At 42.7% G+C, this 17,339-nt stretch overlaps 1 protein-coding gene across 6 annotated transcripts in view; it reads right to left on the reverse strand.

Annotated features, from left to right (window-relative positions):
- Positions 1 to 17,339, reverse strand: part of pard3bb (par-3 family cell polarity regulator beta b) — a 920,021-nt gene that overhangs the window by 233,385 nt on the left and 669,297 nt on the right. For all 6 annotated transcript variants that reach the window (XM_060930186.1, XM_060930187.1, XM_060930184.1 and 3 more), the window contains one exon: positions 225 to 434. In XM_060930186.1, the coding sequence (XP_060786169.1) occupies positions 225 to 434 (210 nt within the window). The remainder of the gene's footprint in view (positions 1 to 224; positions 435 to 17,339) is intronic.

Raw genomic sequence — 17,339 nt, forward strand, 5'->3', positions numbered from 1 at the left:
TGGACTGATATATTACAGAGCATATTTCAAACACTCATAACTTGCTATAGCAGTGACAAAATAGCTGTCAGAAATGCATTCCTATATTTAATAAAATGAGAGAAATAGAATTTTGATAATTAAAAAAAAATTGCCTTCAGTTCTCCTTTAAAGTCAATGCTCAAAGCAGTTCAGCTAGATTGGGTTAATATAAACAGAACTCAAAGTGTGTCGTGCTCGTTTACCATCGTCCTCCTCAGCCGGGCCATCGTATGATTTGTCAATGGCGGCACGGAAGCTCTCGTTGCAGCCACGGCCCCTCACCATGTGACCACGAGGCCTGTGGAAGAGCAGCAGGTCATTCTTCTGAGCCTCAGACACGGCCGTCTGAAGACTCTCCAGAGAACTGGACTTCTTCAGGCCCAGAGTCGGACCCAGCTCCACACCAGAGAAACCTGAGGAGAGGGACAGAGAATTCATGTTTGTTTTGAGTTTTCTTTCCCAGCATATTTCTTGCCATCCATGGAATTTAAATACTATTCAATTTCAGTCTGTATAATGTACACTACCGTTCAAAAGTTTGGGGTCACCCAGACAATTTTGTGCTTTCCATGAAAAGTCACACTTTTATTTCCCACCATAAGTTGTAAAATGAATAGAAAATATACTCAAGACATTTTTCTGGCCATTTTGAGCATTTAATCGACCCCACAAATGTGATGCTCCAGAAACTCAATCTGCTCAAAGGAAGGTCAGTTTTATAGCTTCTCTAAAGAGCTCAACTGTTTTCAGCTGTGCTAACATGATTGTACAAGGGTTTTCTAATCATCCATTAGCCTTCTGAGGCAATGAGCAAACACATTGTACCATTAGAACACTGGAGTGAGAGTTGCTGGAAATGGGCCTCTATACACCTATGGAGATATTGCACCAAAAACCACACATTTGCAGCTAGAATAGTCATTTACCACATTAGCGATGTATAGAGTGTATTTCTGATTAGTTTAAAGTGATCTTCATTGAAAAGAACAGTGCTTTTCTTTCAAAAATAAGGACATTTCAAAGTGACCCCAAACTTTTGAACGGTAGTGTATGCCATAATTGGACTGGAAAACCATCAGCGAAATCAGGTCACATTAGCTCCTGAAACAAAACAAAAAGACCATGCCTTGCGTGTTATCCGTTATTTATTATTCTTCACGTTATTAATTCAGTATGGATGCTGATTAAGGATACCGAGTCAATACTTCGACCATTCTCCCCAGGCACAACACAATCATGACGAAGTTAATAAGGACTGCAGTGTACAGCTTGTATGTGGCAAGATGGTTGTAATAGTAAACATGGCTTTATTGTATCCATAAAAACACACACTTCCGTCATAACTGCCATCATTAATGTAAAAATAAGGATGTGTACCATGCTGTAAAGTGTCCGTGTATAATGTGGAATAACCGGCAGCGATATTGAGCCTTTCTATTAATTTGGATTGTGACGTTCAGGCTTCTGGGCTCATCCAAATAAAAGTATTAGAAGAGAAAAAAAAAAAAAAAGTGTGTGCGCATAAGAACGAAGTAGACAGGGTTAAACTCTCCCTCCCCCCGTCTTGCCTCAGTGCTTTCCTCCTCTTATGAAAATGACTTTTTAAACACCGTACTCTGCAGCAAGTGATGAATGAGGAGACTGAACCAGAGAGCAGTACCTCCATCAATCAGGGCCTTTCCTCTTTTTTTTTTCTTCCCCTGTTTACTTTCACTCTCTCCTTCCATTTTCAGCCCTCTTTGTGTTGTCCATTCCCTGCACCCAAAACCATTAGCTAAAGCACCGCAACTCTCTCATTCATAAGTAAGGAAATCATTGTATCGACAGGTGTTGTGCAGTGCTGCAATTCCAATCGGCTGCCTCCTTCACCGGCACCGCAGCTCTCTGTTTAGCTAATGGCTGTTTAAATTAAACTGGAAGTGGGAACAATGCTTTCATTTGAATGACCACGGTCAGCCAGAGCGGACCACGGGCAGAGTCAGAAGTAAAGTTGAGAGCAAGAGGTGGAAAACCAACAGTATATTACATACCGTACAAACGTCAGTAAGAGAACATGCATGATTGAGGACATGGCAAGGAAGACAGATTTGTGTTGTTTAAACCTTTCAAAACTCCATTTCTCATGAGCTCTGTGTGTCATTATTTGGGATAATAATGTATGACGAAAACAAAAGCCAAGAGTAGGTAGGTGTGTTGGAGTGTAATGAGGCTTCACCGTCGTGTCCCGTCAGGTAACAAGAGGAGTGCAAAAGAGATTTCCCAATTTCACAAAAACTCTTCTGTGCTATGAATATCAAATGTCGAACCAAAGTGTTTTTTGTAAAACTCCAGATCACAAAGTCAGCCAGACTGATTGTGAAGACGATAAAGCCTTTAAATTGAATAACTTGAAATGGCAGATCCACAAAAAAAAAATAAAAATAAAAATTCAGAGAACAGCAAAAGGCACGGAAATTGAGCTGAACAGAGAATTGGTAGAGAGGGATTCCTACTCAATCACCTGTATTCAGTGATGCATGGAAATGACTATAGCATCACTGACAACAAGGCATTAAATTTAACAGTTATTCCATGAAATGGAGTGGTATATGAGCTGATAGCTGACGAGGCGCGTAGCACCGAGTTGGCTACAAGCCAGCGTTGCAGTCAAGTCACTAAACCTTGAGTCCGAGTTCAGTCCCGAGTCCCCAGTGTTCAAGTCCGAGTCAAGTCCAAGTCATTAAAGAAAATTTCGAGTTCAGTCCAAGTCAAATTCACTTTTGATCCGAGTCGAGTCTGAGAACAAGACTCCACCCGCACCATTTGACGGTGGCTGTTGCTGCCTTTATGTGAAACCGTCTCTGCTGCTGCGTTGGACTAACGTTACTGCTCGACTGCCCCGTTTTAGTTAATAGGCTCCAGATAAAAAGCTTGTTCATCGCTCAGCAAGCCCCGCCCACTATCAACAGGGCAAATAACATGAGAGAGGGTTAACACTAGCTAGTTCATCGGTCAGCAAGCCCCGCCCATTATCAACAAGGCAAATAACATGAGAGAGAGTTAACACTCAATAGTTCATTGCTCAGCAAGCCCTGCCCATTATCAACAGGGCAAATAACATGAGAGAGGGTTAACACTCGCTAGTTCATCGCTCAGCAAGCCCTGCCCATTATCAACAGGGCAAATAACATGAGAGAGGGTTAACACTCGCTAGTTCATCGCTCAGCAAGCTCCGCCCACTATCAACAGGGCAAATAACATGAGAGAGGGTTAACACTAGCTAGTTCATCGCTCAGCAAGCCCCGCCCACTATCAACAGGGCAAATAACATGAGAGAGAGTTAACACTCAATAGTTCATTGCTCAGCAAGCCCTGCCCACTATCAACAGGGCAAATAACATGAGAGAGGGTTAACACTCGCTAGTTCATCGCTCAGCAAGCCCTGCCCATTATCAACAGGGCAAATAACATGAGAGAGGGTTAACACTCGCTAGTTCATCGCTCAGCAAGCTCCGCCCACTATCAACAGGGCAAATAACATGAGAGAGGGTTAACACTAGCTAGTTCATCGCTCAGCAAGCCCCGCCCACTATCAACAGGGCAAATAACATGAGAGAGGGTTAACACTAGCTAGTTCATCGCTCAGCAAGCCCCGCCCACTATCAACAGGGCAAATAACATGAGAGAGGGTTAACACTCGCTAGTTCATCGCTCAGCAAGCCCCGCCCACTATCAACAGGGCAAATAACATGAGAGAGGGTTAACACTAGCTAGTTCATCGCTCAGCAAGCCCCGCCCATTATCAACAGGGCAAATAACATGACAGAGGGTTAACACTCGCTAGTTCATCGCTCAGCAAGCCCTGCCCATTATCAACAGGGCAAATAACATGAGAGAGGGTTAACACTCGCTAGTTCATTGCTCAGCAAGCCCTGCCCATTATCAACAGGGCAAATAACATGAGAGGGGGTTAACACTCGCTAGTTCATCGGTCAGCAAGCCCGGCCCATTATCAACAGGGCAAATAACATGAGAGAGGGTTAACACTAGCTAGTTCATCGCTCAGCAAGCTCCGCCCACTATCAACAGGGCAAATAACATGAGAGAGGGTTAACACTCGCTAGTTCATCGCTCAGCAAGCCCTGCCCACTATCAACAGGGCAAATAACATGAGAGAGGGTTAACACTAGCTAGTTCATTGCTCAGCAAGCCCTGCCCATTATCAACAGGGCAAATAACATGAGAGAGGGTTAACACTCGCTAGTTCATCGCTCAGCAAGCTCCGCCCATTATCAACAGGGCAAATAACATGAGAGAGGGTTAACACTCACTAGTTCATCGCTCAGCAAGCTCCGCCCACTATCAACAGGGCAAATAACATGAGAGAGGGTTAACACTCGCTAGTTCATTGCTCAGCAAGCCCTGCCCACTATCAACAGGGCAAATAACATGAGAGAGGGTTAACACTCGCTAGTTCATCGCTCAGCAAGCTCCGCCCATTATCAACAGGGCAAATAACATGAGAGAGGGTTAACACTCACTAGTTCATCGCTCAGCAAGCTCCGCCCACTATCAACAGGGCAAATAACATGAGAGAGGGTTAACACTCGCTAGTTCATCGCTCAGCAAGCCCTGCCCACTATCAACAGGGCAAATAACATGAGAGAGGGTTAACACTCGCTAGTTCATCGGTCAGCAAGCCCCGCCCACTATCAACAGGGCAAATAACATGAGAGAGGGTTAACACTAGCTAGTTCATCGCTCAGCAAGCTCCGCCCACTATCAACAGGGCAAATAACATGAGAGAGGGTTAACACTCGCTAGTTCATCGCTCAGCAAGCCCTGCCCACTATCAACAGGGCAAATAACATGAGAGAGGGTTAACACTAGCTAGTTCATTGCTCAGCAAGCCCTGCCCATTATCAACAGGGCAAATAACATGATAGAGGGTTAACACTCGCTAGTTCATCGCTCAGCAAGCTCCGCCCATTATCAACAGGGCAAATAACATGAGAGAGGGTTAACACTCACTAGTTCATCGCTCAGCAAGCTCCGCCCACTATCAACAGGGCAAATAACATGAGAGAGGGTTAACACTCGCTAGTTCATCGCTCAGCAAGCCCTGCCCACTATCAACAGGGCAAATAACATGAGAGAGGGTTAACACTCGCTAGTTCATCGGTCAGCAAGCCCCGCCCACTATCAACAGGGCAAATAACATGAGAGAGGGTTAACACTCGCTAGTTCATCGCTCAGCAAGCTCCGCCCACTATCAACAGGGCAAATAACATGAGAGAGGGTTAACACTCGCTAGTTCATCGCTCAGCAAGCCCTGCCCACTATCAACAGGGCAAATAACATGAGAGAGGGTTAACACTAGCTAGTTCATTGCTCAGCAAGCCCTGCCCATTATCAACAGGGCAAATAACATGAGAGAGGGTTAACACTCGCTAGTTCATCGCTCAGCAAGCTCCGCCCATTATCAACAGGGCAAATAACATGAGAGAGGGTTAACACTCACTAGTTCATCGCTCAGCAAGCTCCGCCCACTATCAACAGGGCAAATAACATGAGAGAGGGTTAACACTCGCTAGTTCATCGCTCAGCAAGCCCTGCCCACTATCAACAGGGCAAATAACATGAGAGAGGGTTAACACTCGCTAGTTCATCGGTCAGCAAGCCCCGCCCACTATCAACAGGGCAAATAACATGAGAGAGGGTTAACACTCGCTAGTTCATCGCTCAGCAAGCCCTGCCCACTATCAACGGAGCAATGAACATATCATGTCACTTCCTTCTCTGGGTGGAGTCTTGCCAAATGATGATTGAAGTTCGAGGTTGTCCTCATCGTCTCCTCAATAGTTCTTCTACATATCGAACACATAGCAGTGCTTTTTTTTCCCACTGCACGAGAAGTCTGTATAAGCAAAGCGAACAATCCTGGGGCTTCTCTCCAGGCCTTTTGGCGCCATTAACGTTAGTTTGTTTATGAACATGACAGGAACAGGTGAATGTGCATTCTCTTGCATGAACTTAGTATAAAAATTAATGTAGATATAAATATCTTATGCCAAATTATTATGGCATGTTACAAAAAATAAAGAAAAAAATCCGAGTCCTCGTCTCCAATTTACGAGTCCGAATGCAGTTAATGCACGAGTCCGAGTCATCAGTGCTCAAGTCCAAGCCAAGTCACAAGTCCTTAAAATGCAGGCATGAGTTGGACTCGAGTCAAGCCGTGTACGGCAAGATTGAGTGGAATAACTGTTTTATTCTATCCACATTCACTGGATTTTGAGAAACAGAGCATTTTTATTTTCATCAAATTCGATAAATAAAAACTTTATATAAAACATCCGACAAAATTGTTTCCCCTTTGCGGACACGTGACAAATTGCATACATGTGAAATTTTAATGCTTAACTCTTTACCCCTTAATGACGACCCCGTGTATATCCCATAATGATGACACATGACGCCGGCGTGTATGCACCATAATGACGACATTTGACGACTTTTTTTTCTTGTAAATATGTTCTAAGGGTGAACAGTATATACATATACAAGGGTGGCTGTAGCAACTGCTTTAAGGGGTAAAGAGTTAAAGATGAAGAATGTAAACAAACCGGCGAAATGACAGTAGAAATTTGTGGAAAATGCTATAATAATAATTCTTGAAAATAAAAAAAAGATATGTTCTTACCATCAAATACTTTTATTCCATATTTTGTTGCTTTTTAATTTTTTTGTTAAATTTTTTTTGGAGTTTTGTTTTTGAGTAGAGTTTTTATTTCGTCCTCGGCTGGTTCAGCAAAACTCTCTACCATTTTGTTTTTCTCTACTCACGGTATATGAGCTGATAGTAGTCGAGTAGCCAATCGGAGCACGCGACTGCTCATACCCAGCGCATGTGGATAGAATAATTAGGCATTCGAGCCGTCATACAGTGAGATATTGTGCCTTAATGCCTTGCTATTTTTGAAAACCAGATCTGAAAGATACATGAGAGGAGTCGTACTGAAGCTCCTAAGAAGAAGACTGCACCTGGATGACACGGTCAGTTACCATGAGAGAGGACGTGAGAGAAGACAGAAAGAGATGTACAGATTCTCCTGTCCTCCTCAGAGAGAAGAATATAGAGGATTTAAGTGAAATATCATTCCTTTTGAACAGAATATGCTGGAGTTATAGGAATCTAATCTCTGTCAACCACATTTGTAGTGTATATACGATTACAAAAAAAAAACCCGCTTCCTAATGTGAAACTTAACGCAGACATCCACGGACAGGGTTTGATGGAGTACAGTATCTATAGCATAATTGTACTGAGAAAATATCAGGAATCTTAATAACCTTTTGCTGTGTCGCTCCAGTGTTTGAACACTGGATAAAAATACACAAGAACAGCTTGAGTAGGACTCATGTCTATTGTATCTTCATTATTTCAGTATAATTAGTAGTTCTGAATTTACATTACACAGCTGTATATTGAAGTAAAAAAAAAAAAAAAAAGTTTTTTGCTCTTTTCTCAGTCAGTGCGTTTACATGTACATAGAGAAAATCGAATTTCTGCCGTTGCTCGACTGAAATCGAAGTTCTAAATGGCATGGAAACACCTTAGCTCGGCTGAAATCGAACCGAACTGGATTTCTCGTAATCGAGCTACGCGACCAAGATTATGCGATTTTAGCCGAGCTTCTTAGTGCATGTAAACCCTATCGAGCTACATATTCGAGCTACTTACTTCAGCACTGCCCCTTCCGGAAGTGACGAGTGACGAGACCACAAGCGGGAAACACAACAGCCTCGGTCGGCATGACAACGAATCATGACAACGGCATGAATCTTTTCTTTTTGTGGCATTGTTTGCACTGTTAAAATTTAGCTCACTTACTGTATCACCAAATACATCTGTACAGCTGTTGCATAGCTGTGAATTGTATACATAAACAAGTCATTGTATTTGTGTGTGTATATATATATATATATATATATATATATATATATATATATATACACACACACACACACACACACATATATATATGTCCAACATCTGAAGAATGTCAATAAAAACAAAACAATTGAACTTTTTGTGTGTTTATTAAGACACAAGTTAAATTGGAAGCAAAAAAAATATTTTTTTTGTAAACAAAAAATGGACTTGAGAAAAATATACAATTGTGCAAAATAAGTTGTCTTACAAAACAGTGGTCTGCGCAGGACAGTTTGTAGCCATACAGTCTGTTAGAGCAAGCCTAACAGCTTGAGCACGGAACTTGTGAACACGGAACTGCCAGTGTTGCCAGATTGGGCGGTTTTAAGTGCATTTTGGCGGATTTGAACATGTTTTGGGCTGGAAAACGTCAGCAGTATCTGGCAACACTGCTGATAACTTTGTTTATACTCTTGAATAGCTCTTCTTCATGACGACAACCGGAAGTGTACCAACACGATGGGGCATGTAGCGCCACCTGTGGCTCGGGTGCACAATGTACCTCACACAATAGCTCGATTTCCTTGTGTGCATGTAGGATTGGATTTCTCTGGCACCCCTGGTGGGAGCCTTAGCTCGATTACCGACAGTAGCTTGATTTGGATGTGCATGTAAACGCACTGAGTGTAGAACATCTTGATCATGGTAATCACATACCGTACACACTACAGATGTGATAGAAAGAGATTCAGTCGAATGTCCTGAAGTATTCCTTGAGGAGCAAATGTAATTACTGCTGTCCACTGACTCAATGCTTGAATGAAGACACTTTAGAGATGCTAGTCCATGGCAGAAGATGACAAAGTACCCAACTTCATTACTTAAGTCGAAGTACCAGTACAGATCCCACTAGTCAAATGTTACTCCGATACAAGTGAAAGTTGTCCAGTCAAATTTTTACTTAAGTACTGAAGTACTTCGTTTTAAAAATACTTAAGCATTAAAAGTACATTTTCTGTCAATACATTGTTGTATTATTGCCACAACGCTTACAAAACCTAATGCCTCTGAAGCAACCGACTGGATTTACTGACTCACTTGTAGACGCCTGGTAAATGTTCCAAAATAAAACACAACTGAACTGGCAAAAGAAGAGCCATTGTCATTTTCTTTCTTTTTTTTTTTAAATTGTAACACTCCTCCCCATCCCCACAATGCAGCATGGTAGTGTTCTGACCCAGCTCTGGCAGTGTGTGCACACATGTATGTATATATACCATACTAGTGCATCTCAAAAAATTAGAATATTGTGAAAAAGTTCATTTTCCATCAGTTATTTAAGAAAGTGAAAATGTTATATATTATAGACTCATTACACATAAACTCAAATGTTTCAAGCATTTTTCTATTTTAATTTAATCAGTATGGCATACAGTACAAACACATAAAAAACCCATCTCAAAATATTAGAATATTTCATTTCGAGTTTGAGTAAAACAGTATGAACACAGTGTATCTCTCGGTCTAGTTCAGTACACACAACCACAATCATGGGGAAGACTGCTGACTTGACTGTTGTCCAGAAGATGATCACTGATGCCCTCCACAAGGAGGGTAAGCCACAAAAGGTCATTGCTGAAAAGGGTGGCTGGAAAAGGTGCACAAGCAACAGGGATGGCCGCAGTCTTGAGAGGATTGTCAAGAAAAGTTGATTCAAGAACTTGGGAGAGCTTCACAAGGAGTGGACTGAGGCTGGTGTCAGTGTATCAAGACCCATCACGAACAGACATCTTCAAGAAAGGGGATACAGCTTTCGGATTCCTAATATCAAGCTACTCCTGAGCCAGAGACAATGGCAGAAGTGTCTTATCTGGGCTAAGGAGAGAAAGAAATGGACTGTTGCTCAGTGGTCCAAAGTCCTCTTTTCAGATGAAAGTACATTTTGCATTTAATTTGGAAATCACGGTTCTAGAGTCTGGAGGAAGAGTGGAGAGGCACAGAATCCAAGATGTTTGAAGCCCAGTGTGAAGTTTCCACAGTCTGTGATGATTTGGGGTGCCATGTCATCTGCTGGTGTTGGTCCACTGTATTTTATCAAGTCCAAAGTCAACACAGCCATCTACCAGGAGATTTTAGAGCACTTCATGCTTCCATCTGCTGACGAGCTTTTTGGAGATGCTGATTTCCTTTTCCAGCAGGACTTAGCACCTACCCACAGTGCCAAAACTACTACTAAATGGTTTGCTGACCATGATATTACTGTGTTTGATTGGCCAGCCAACTTGCCTGACCTGAACCCCATAGAGAATCTATGGGGTATTGTCAAGAGGAAGATGAGAAACACCCGACCCAAAAATACAGATACGCTGAAGGCCACTATCAAAGCAACCTGGGCTTCAATAACACCTCAGCAGTGCCACAGACTGATCACCTCCATGCCACACCGCATTGATACAGTAATTCATGGTAAAGGAGCCCAACCAAGTATTGAGTGTATAAATGAATATACTTTTCAGAAGTTGGACATTTCTGTATTGTAAATCCTTTTTTTGATTGATCTTCGGGAATATTCTAATAATTTGAGATACTGGATTTCTGATTTTCATGAGCTATAAGCCATAATCATCAAAATTAAAACAAAAAAGGCTTTAAATATTTCACTTTACATGTAATGAATATAGAATATATGAAAGTTTACCTTTTTTAATTAAATTATGAAAAAAAGGAACTTTTTCATGGTATTCTAATTTTTTGAGATGCACTAGTATGTACTGTATGTTAATCAGGAAAGAACAGTGGAATAGCTGTAAATGCAGCTTGCTCAGAAAATAAAAATGACAATCCAACCTGCTTAAAACCCAGATCCACACCTCGAGCTTAATAACTGCCCAACAGCAACACTGCTTTAAGCAAGACAAAAAAAAAAAGCAAGACCATCATCATCGGACATCAAAACAAAAAATGCCAACAATTTGTTGTGACTGACTAGTACAGTACTGTCCATCTCACAGGTCGTGTGTGAGCATGCGCGCGCACGTGTACAGTATGTATTCATGCGCATATGAATCTGCCTGTGCCATCATGGTGGTTTAACGTTAAGCTAGCTAATCAGTGAAGCTCCACCTGACATGCTAGCAAACTCTTTTCAAACTCAAATCATACTGGGTAGCTAATGTTACTAGAAAAGAAAGATTTCGACATTCTGTTTATTTGGCAAGATTAAGCTAAAACATATGGAGGTGGCGGAGTTGAGGATGTTAAGGTTTGCGATGGGAGGTTGGACAGGATAAGGAACGAGCACATCAGAGGGACAGCACATGTGGAGAGCTTGGGAATTAAGCTAAGAGAGATGAGACTGAGATGGTTTGGGCACATCCTGAGAAGAGATGCAGAGCATGTTGGAAGGAGAATGTTGAGGATGGAGCTGCCAGGCACACGAAAACGAGGAAGGCCAAAGAGGAGATGTGGTGAGAGAGGACATGAAAGTGGCAGGTGTGGTAGAGAAGGATGCGGAAGACAGGGAGCAACGGACACGAAAGATCTGCTGTGGCGACCCCTAATCAGGAGCAGCCAAAAGAAGAAGAAGAGATGCTAAAACATTTCTAAAAGCACTTTAGATAAGTTAACGTTATTCATGTTAGCGTAACTCTGTTTTTACATGCTAACTAACAGTGTCCAAGTTAACTAGCTACGTGTTCACGTTAGCCGTGGACGAGGCTACGGCAACTTGGTGGACAAATCCATAGAAAGTCATTTGACTAACCAGACTGCATAGCTATTGCAACGTTATCGCTAGCTCTAAAAGCACAGACAACTTCATTGCAAGCGTTCTCTTGGAATAAAACGTTTATATCCCTCAATATGCTCCTGCAGGTTGGACGGCGAGTTTTTGTACTGTAGGCCGTGATGTGGTTCGTTTTCGGCAAGCAAAGCAAACATTTAAAACAAAACGAATCTTTAATCCTTTCAGAAAACTGAAACATGCGTTCTAATTATAGCCATGGGTGCGTGCATTCCCCAGAAGAACCGCCTCCTTCCATTCTGCCATCAACTGATCGTGTTAAATAATGCTGTTGAGAAATCACTGAACTTGATTTTATACAGATGTGACGTGACCCTAGTGATTACTGACAGGCTGTCTCAGTGTCACAAGCGAAAAAAAAACAATCACGTTTTAGAAAGAAAAGAAAAAACATCCACTTTCAAAGCCGCTTCACAGTAACGAGTAACGAGGACGTTGACAGAAATGTAGTGGAGTGAAAAGTACGATATTTGTCTTTCAAATGCAGTGAAGTTAAAGTCATAAGTTGGCAAAAAAATTAATACTCAAGTAAAGTACAGATACTCAAAAAGTGTACTTAAGTACAGTACTCAAGTAAATGTACTTCGTTACTGTCCACCTCTGGTCCATGGAGAACTCAGTAACAGGCTGGGATCTCGAGAACCACTGTTACCCCTTTTCCACCAAATCAGTTCCAGGGCTGGTTCGGGGCCAGTGCTGGTGCTGGTTCACAACTCGTTCAACTTGTGAGCCAGCTGAGAACCAGTTTGCTTTTCCATAGCTCACGGTGCTAAGGGAAGCCACGTCATTACATCGCTGTATACGTCAGTTACGTCGCTGTATACATCAGTTACGTCGCTACGTTTGCATAAACCTTGGCGCGAGTATCGAAGCAAAAACAACACGGAAGAAGCAGCAGCAACAACAACAACAATAATAATAATAATGGATGACTTCGCGTTTGTACAGCTGCTGCTTCTCGTTGCTTAAAAATGGTGATCTTCCGCGGTCTTGTTACTGTTGTTGGTCTTAACAACTCCGCCCCTCCCGCTGACGTAAGCGGTTCTTTCCTCTGGCCCAGCAGAGAGTTGGTGCTAGCCTGGAACCGGTTTTTCTGGCCCCAGAGCCAGTTCTTTGTCAGTGGAAACAGAAAATCCGGTTCCAAACTAAGCACTGGCCCCGAACCAGCCCTGGAACTGCTTTGGTGGAAAAGGGGCATGTGTGTCTGAGTATGAGAGCCAAAATTTAAGAAACGTCCAAGCAGCTTTTCTGCTAGAGTGTGTGAACGTGGGACGACGATGTCAAACGGAAAGGGCAAGAAGTAACTGAGCTAGAAGGATTTTCAGCATGCATAACTATAAGCTTGGACTCCATGTGCATTTATCACACCAGGTGTGTAACGTCTGATGGTGCGAAATGTCACTTTAGATGCATGTTACCCGATTCTTTCTCCGCGTGCATGTGCGTGCCTATGTGTTTTGGGGAACCCCGTTAAATCTGAGGCAAACACATGACACCAGTTCATGCTCTACTGTGAGCACAACATCGCCAGGTTTACAAGACATGAGAAAGAAAGCAGGATTTTAAAGGTCGGCTGTCAGCCTGATGTTACTGCTGAGGACTTCCTGTCATCCTCCACCTCTGTCTGTCTGCCTCTGCACGTTCTTACAAGAGAACAGTGTGTACTCTACAGCTTTAAGGGATGCACCCCTGTCCATCACACGGAGCACAGCTACAGACTACACACAGACCTGGAGCAGTATTCAGGAAGGTTTTTTTTTTTTTTTTTTAAACTGTGACTACTTCTTACTTTTCTTCCTCACTGAGATGGATGAAGAGGAACATGAAGTCCTGAATAGTCATGTCCTGATAATAAGTATACCTGTATATCATTGTACGCAACAGAGTCAGGAAGGACATTTCAAAGCATCAACAAACCTCTGTCTGATTTAGGATTTAGCAATTTGCTGCTTAGATAGTCAGCACTTCTTCGTCTGAAGGTAAACCCATAATTCTGTTCACAGGGCAGGATTGAACATGAAAGTGACTGTACTATTGTTCCGATACAATAATGTGATATCATCATTAACAACAATTAAGCATTAGGTAATTACTGGAATGCAAACAAACAAACACTGGCATCTGTCGAGATCTCTTCCTTTCACCCAGTGAGGAATCAGTCAGTCGCTGTGTTCCAGTCAGAAGGTGGAGAACTACAGAAGGATTTTTGGTCAGCACTGCTATGGTCTTGACATAACGTCTGCTCGAGGTTAAAGACAAAACCTGAGGTCCAACACCAATTCTGGTCAAATTCATAGGCAAAATCACAGGCATTATTTTTGGTCGATTGAGGTTTTTTACCCACGTGACCAAGTCATGTGAGGCTGCCATTTTGGACGGCACGGCTCGAATCAGTTTGAATGCGAGGAAGGCGACAAACGAAAAACATAAAAGAAAAAGGAGCGAGATGCAGAAAACACCTTCACTATCCAGCGACGTAGGGCATTTACAGGGCGAGCAGAGGGAGAGGTATTTGCAAAAATTGAGGTTAGCAGGCTTAGAGAACGACGTTTACCTGCTTCCACCAGGATTGTTCACTGACGTACGGAAGTGCACGAAGCCCTCGTCTTTACCTGACTTCGGCCCACATGATCTGTATACCGATGTCGTTAAAAACCCATCGCCATACACAGGTATTGATCTGAAAGCGTATAAGAGTTTGGATGCCTACAAATATTTTGTGTCAGGCTGGGTAACATGCCTACATCAGCGGGTCGTCCCTGGAGCCGGTGGTCGCCATCTTATTACAGCTAAGGTTTGTTCACATTTTCATTTACTTTCGGTCCTCAGGATAAACAAAATGTTATTAAATGTCATTGAAATAACTTCTTAGTCTGTTGAGACATGGCCCGTTATAAATTTGCTGTTACCAGGCAATGACCAAGAACTGTATTATTAGGGTCGGTGTCTGTGTTGTAGCAGTGTACAAGCAGCTAGCTGTTAGCACTAGCTAATGTCAACAACATAGCTGGTATGTTACTGTAGCAATGTTTACGTTCAGTCATTTGGATGACTGTTAAAACCTTTCAGTCTCAAGTTTTTCCTTTACTGTATTTACTAGTTTACTGTAATTATGATCCGGCAGCTATTTACACCAGATCCAGTGTAAATAGCTGCCGGAGCGCACTCCGGCTTGCTCCCCCTCAAATTAACCAGCGCTGCTTAATTTGAGGGGGAGCAAGCCGGAGCGCGCTCCGGCAGCTATTTACACTGGATCCGGTGTCTGTAACACGTTTTTTTTTCAAGCTGGTTCTCCCTCTCTGTCTGCAGCGTTAGTATGTAGCTTGACCTTCAAAATGGCGGACACCGGGGCGTCACGTGACCCTGTGACGTCTGGTGAAAAACCTCAATACCACAAGGGAAGGGTGGCATGGTGGTGTAGTGGTTAGCACTGTCGCCTCACAGCAAAAGAAGGTCCTGGGTTCGAGCCCAACGGCTGACGGGGGCCTTTCTGCGCGGAGTTTGCATGTTCTCCCCGTGTCCGCGTGGGTTTCCTCCGGGTGCTCCGGTTTCCCCCACAGTCCAAAGACATGCAGGTTAGGCTAATAGGTGGCTCTAAATTGACCATCGGTGTGAATGTGTGTGTGAATGGTTGTGTCTCTCTATGTGTCAGGCTCCAGCTTGCCCGTGACCCTGTACAGGATAAGCAGTTACGGATGATGAATGGATGGATGGACCACAAGGGAAAAAAATGTTTAATAAAGGAAAAAAAAATGTTCCCTCAGTTACCGCATTTGGGCGGCACGGTGGTGTAGTGGTTAGCACTGTCGCCTTACAAAAAGAAGGTTCTGGGTTCAAACCCAGTGGCTGACGGGGGCCTTTCTGTGTGGAGTTTGCATGTTCTCCCTGTGTCTGTGTGGGTTTCCTCTGGGTGCTCCGGTTTCCCCCACAGTCCAAAGACATGCAGGTTAACATGGGGGTGGCCTTGAGGTGACGTGCCCTTGAGCGAGGCACCTAACCCCTAACTGCTCCCCGGGTGCTGTAGCATGGCTGTCCACTGCTCTGGGTACGTGTGTGTGCTCATTGCTCACTGCTTCAGATGAGTTAAATACAGAGAGGAACTTCAGAAGTGTACGTGTGATAAATAAAGTTGTTGTTCTTAAAGACTTATTAGTCGTCCAGTGTCAGATTCTAATGGGATGCTTTATTAAAGGTAAGACTGCCTGTGTGGTGGAGAAGTTACTAGAAGCCTATATGTTACTGCAAAGTTTGATGTTTTAGAGTTAATATTAGACTTTTTTTTCGCGGTGCGGTTTCCATCAAATCCTGCGCTCTGATTGGGTTGCGAGCGGGTCCGTATCCAACGATACGGACCCCGGTTACGGACCTCTGGCGACTCAGTCGTTCACAACAACAACAAACATAGTAGCATTTTTTGTCAACATTTATCTTTTTTTTTATAAGATTTATTTATAAGATTATCAAAAATCTTATAAACGTTTGCCAGCATTTCTCAGTATAATAGCATTAATTTTACAGCATGGATAGCGATAACGACAGTGTTCACAGAGAAAGCGAGTTTTACTACCCTGAGGAAGAAGAAATAAAAGAAAACATTTCAGGAGAAAGCTAAAAACCTGCAACTTGCTAACGCCGAGCAAAAACATGGCTGAATCCTGAATGACTGCTATTTGTATAAATAGGGGACTACATAGGCGGCAAAATGTAGTTTTTTTTCTGCCATGGAAGTGCACTTGTATACCGAGGAGGAAGCAATTTGCATTACAGCCGTGAATGAGGATTCAAAATGGCAGCTCGGCTCGGTTTTCCCTTTCGGGCGCTCTCGTTTTCTGTTAGAATTTGGTAAAGAAAAAAATAAATATATTATTCACCAGCTTAAGGTCAGTCCGTATGGTGAAATACCGTGACCTCGGCCTTGAATACTGACCTCGGGCCAGAGGGCTTCGCTCAGTACTTTCAAGACCTCGGTCACGGTATTTCACCATACGGACCTCCCAGCTGGTAAATAACACATGTATTAATATCAGCTCCAAGACAAATACATGCTGTGTGCTATAAGTATCTAATTAAAGTGAGCTTGAGGTGACTGCTTCATTTTCAATTTAAATTAAAGGTTACAAACATTCCTCAGTTCATTTATATAGGATTCCTTACTCTCAACATCTATTTCTAGTGTATTTAACCAAAAAGTTGTACCCAAATAAATAAATAAGTAAATAAATCTGGTGGGCCAAACAGTTACACCAATTGAGTCTCCTAATAGCTCATGAGTTTGTATTTGTAGATGTTGCCAGATGGCATGACTAAAATTAGTGACGGATTATGTGACCGGTTTATGCTGCTAAGCCTGCTAATTAGCTTTTTTTCAGCCAACAATAGCAGATACAATATGTGCAAGGATTACAGTGGGGTTTTTTTGGCCTGTGAAATCTAATGCTACAATGTTTTTACTCCTATTTTGAAATATCACACTAAAATGTTAAAGCATGACTACTAAGTGCAACCCCAATTCCCAAAACGTTGGGATGTTGTGTAAAACGCAAATAAAACCAGAAAGCAATCATTTGCAAATCATTTTCAATCAATGTTGCTTCCCATTCT

The sequence above is a fragment of the Neoarius graeffei genome, chromosome 9, assembly GCF_027579695.1.
Source record: "Neoarius graeffei isolate fNeoGra1 chromosome 9, fNeoGra1.pri, whole genome shotgun sequence".
Lineage (NCBI taxonomy): Eukaryota > Metazoa > Chordata > Actinopteri > Siluriformes > Ariidae > Neoarius > Neoarius graeffei.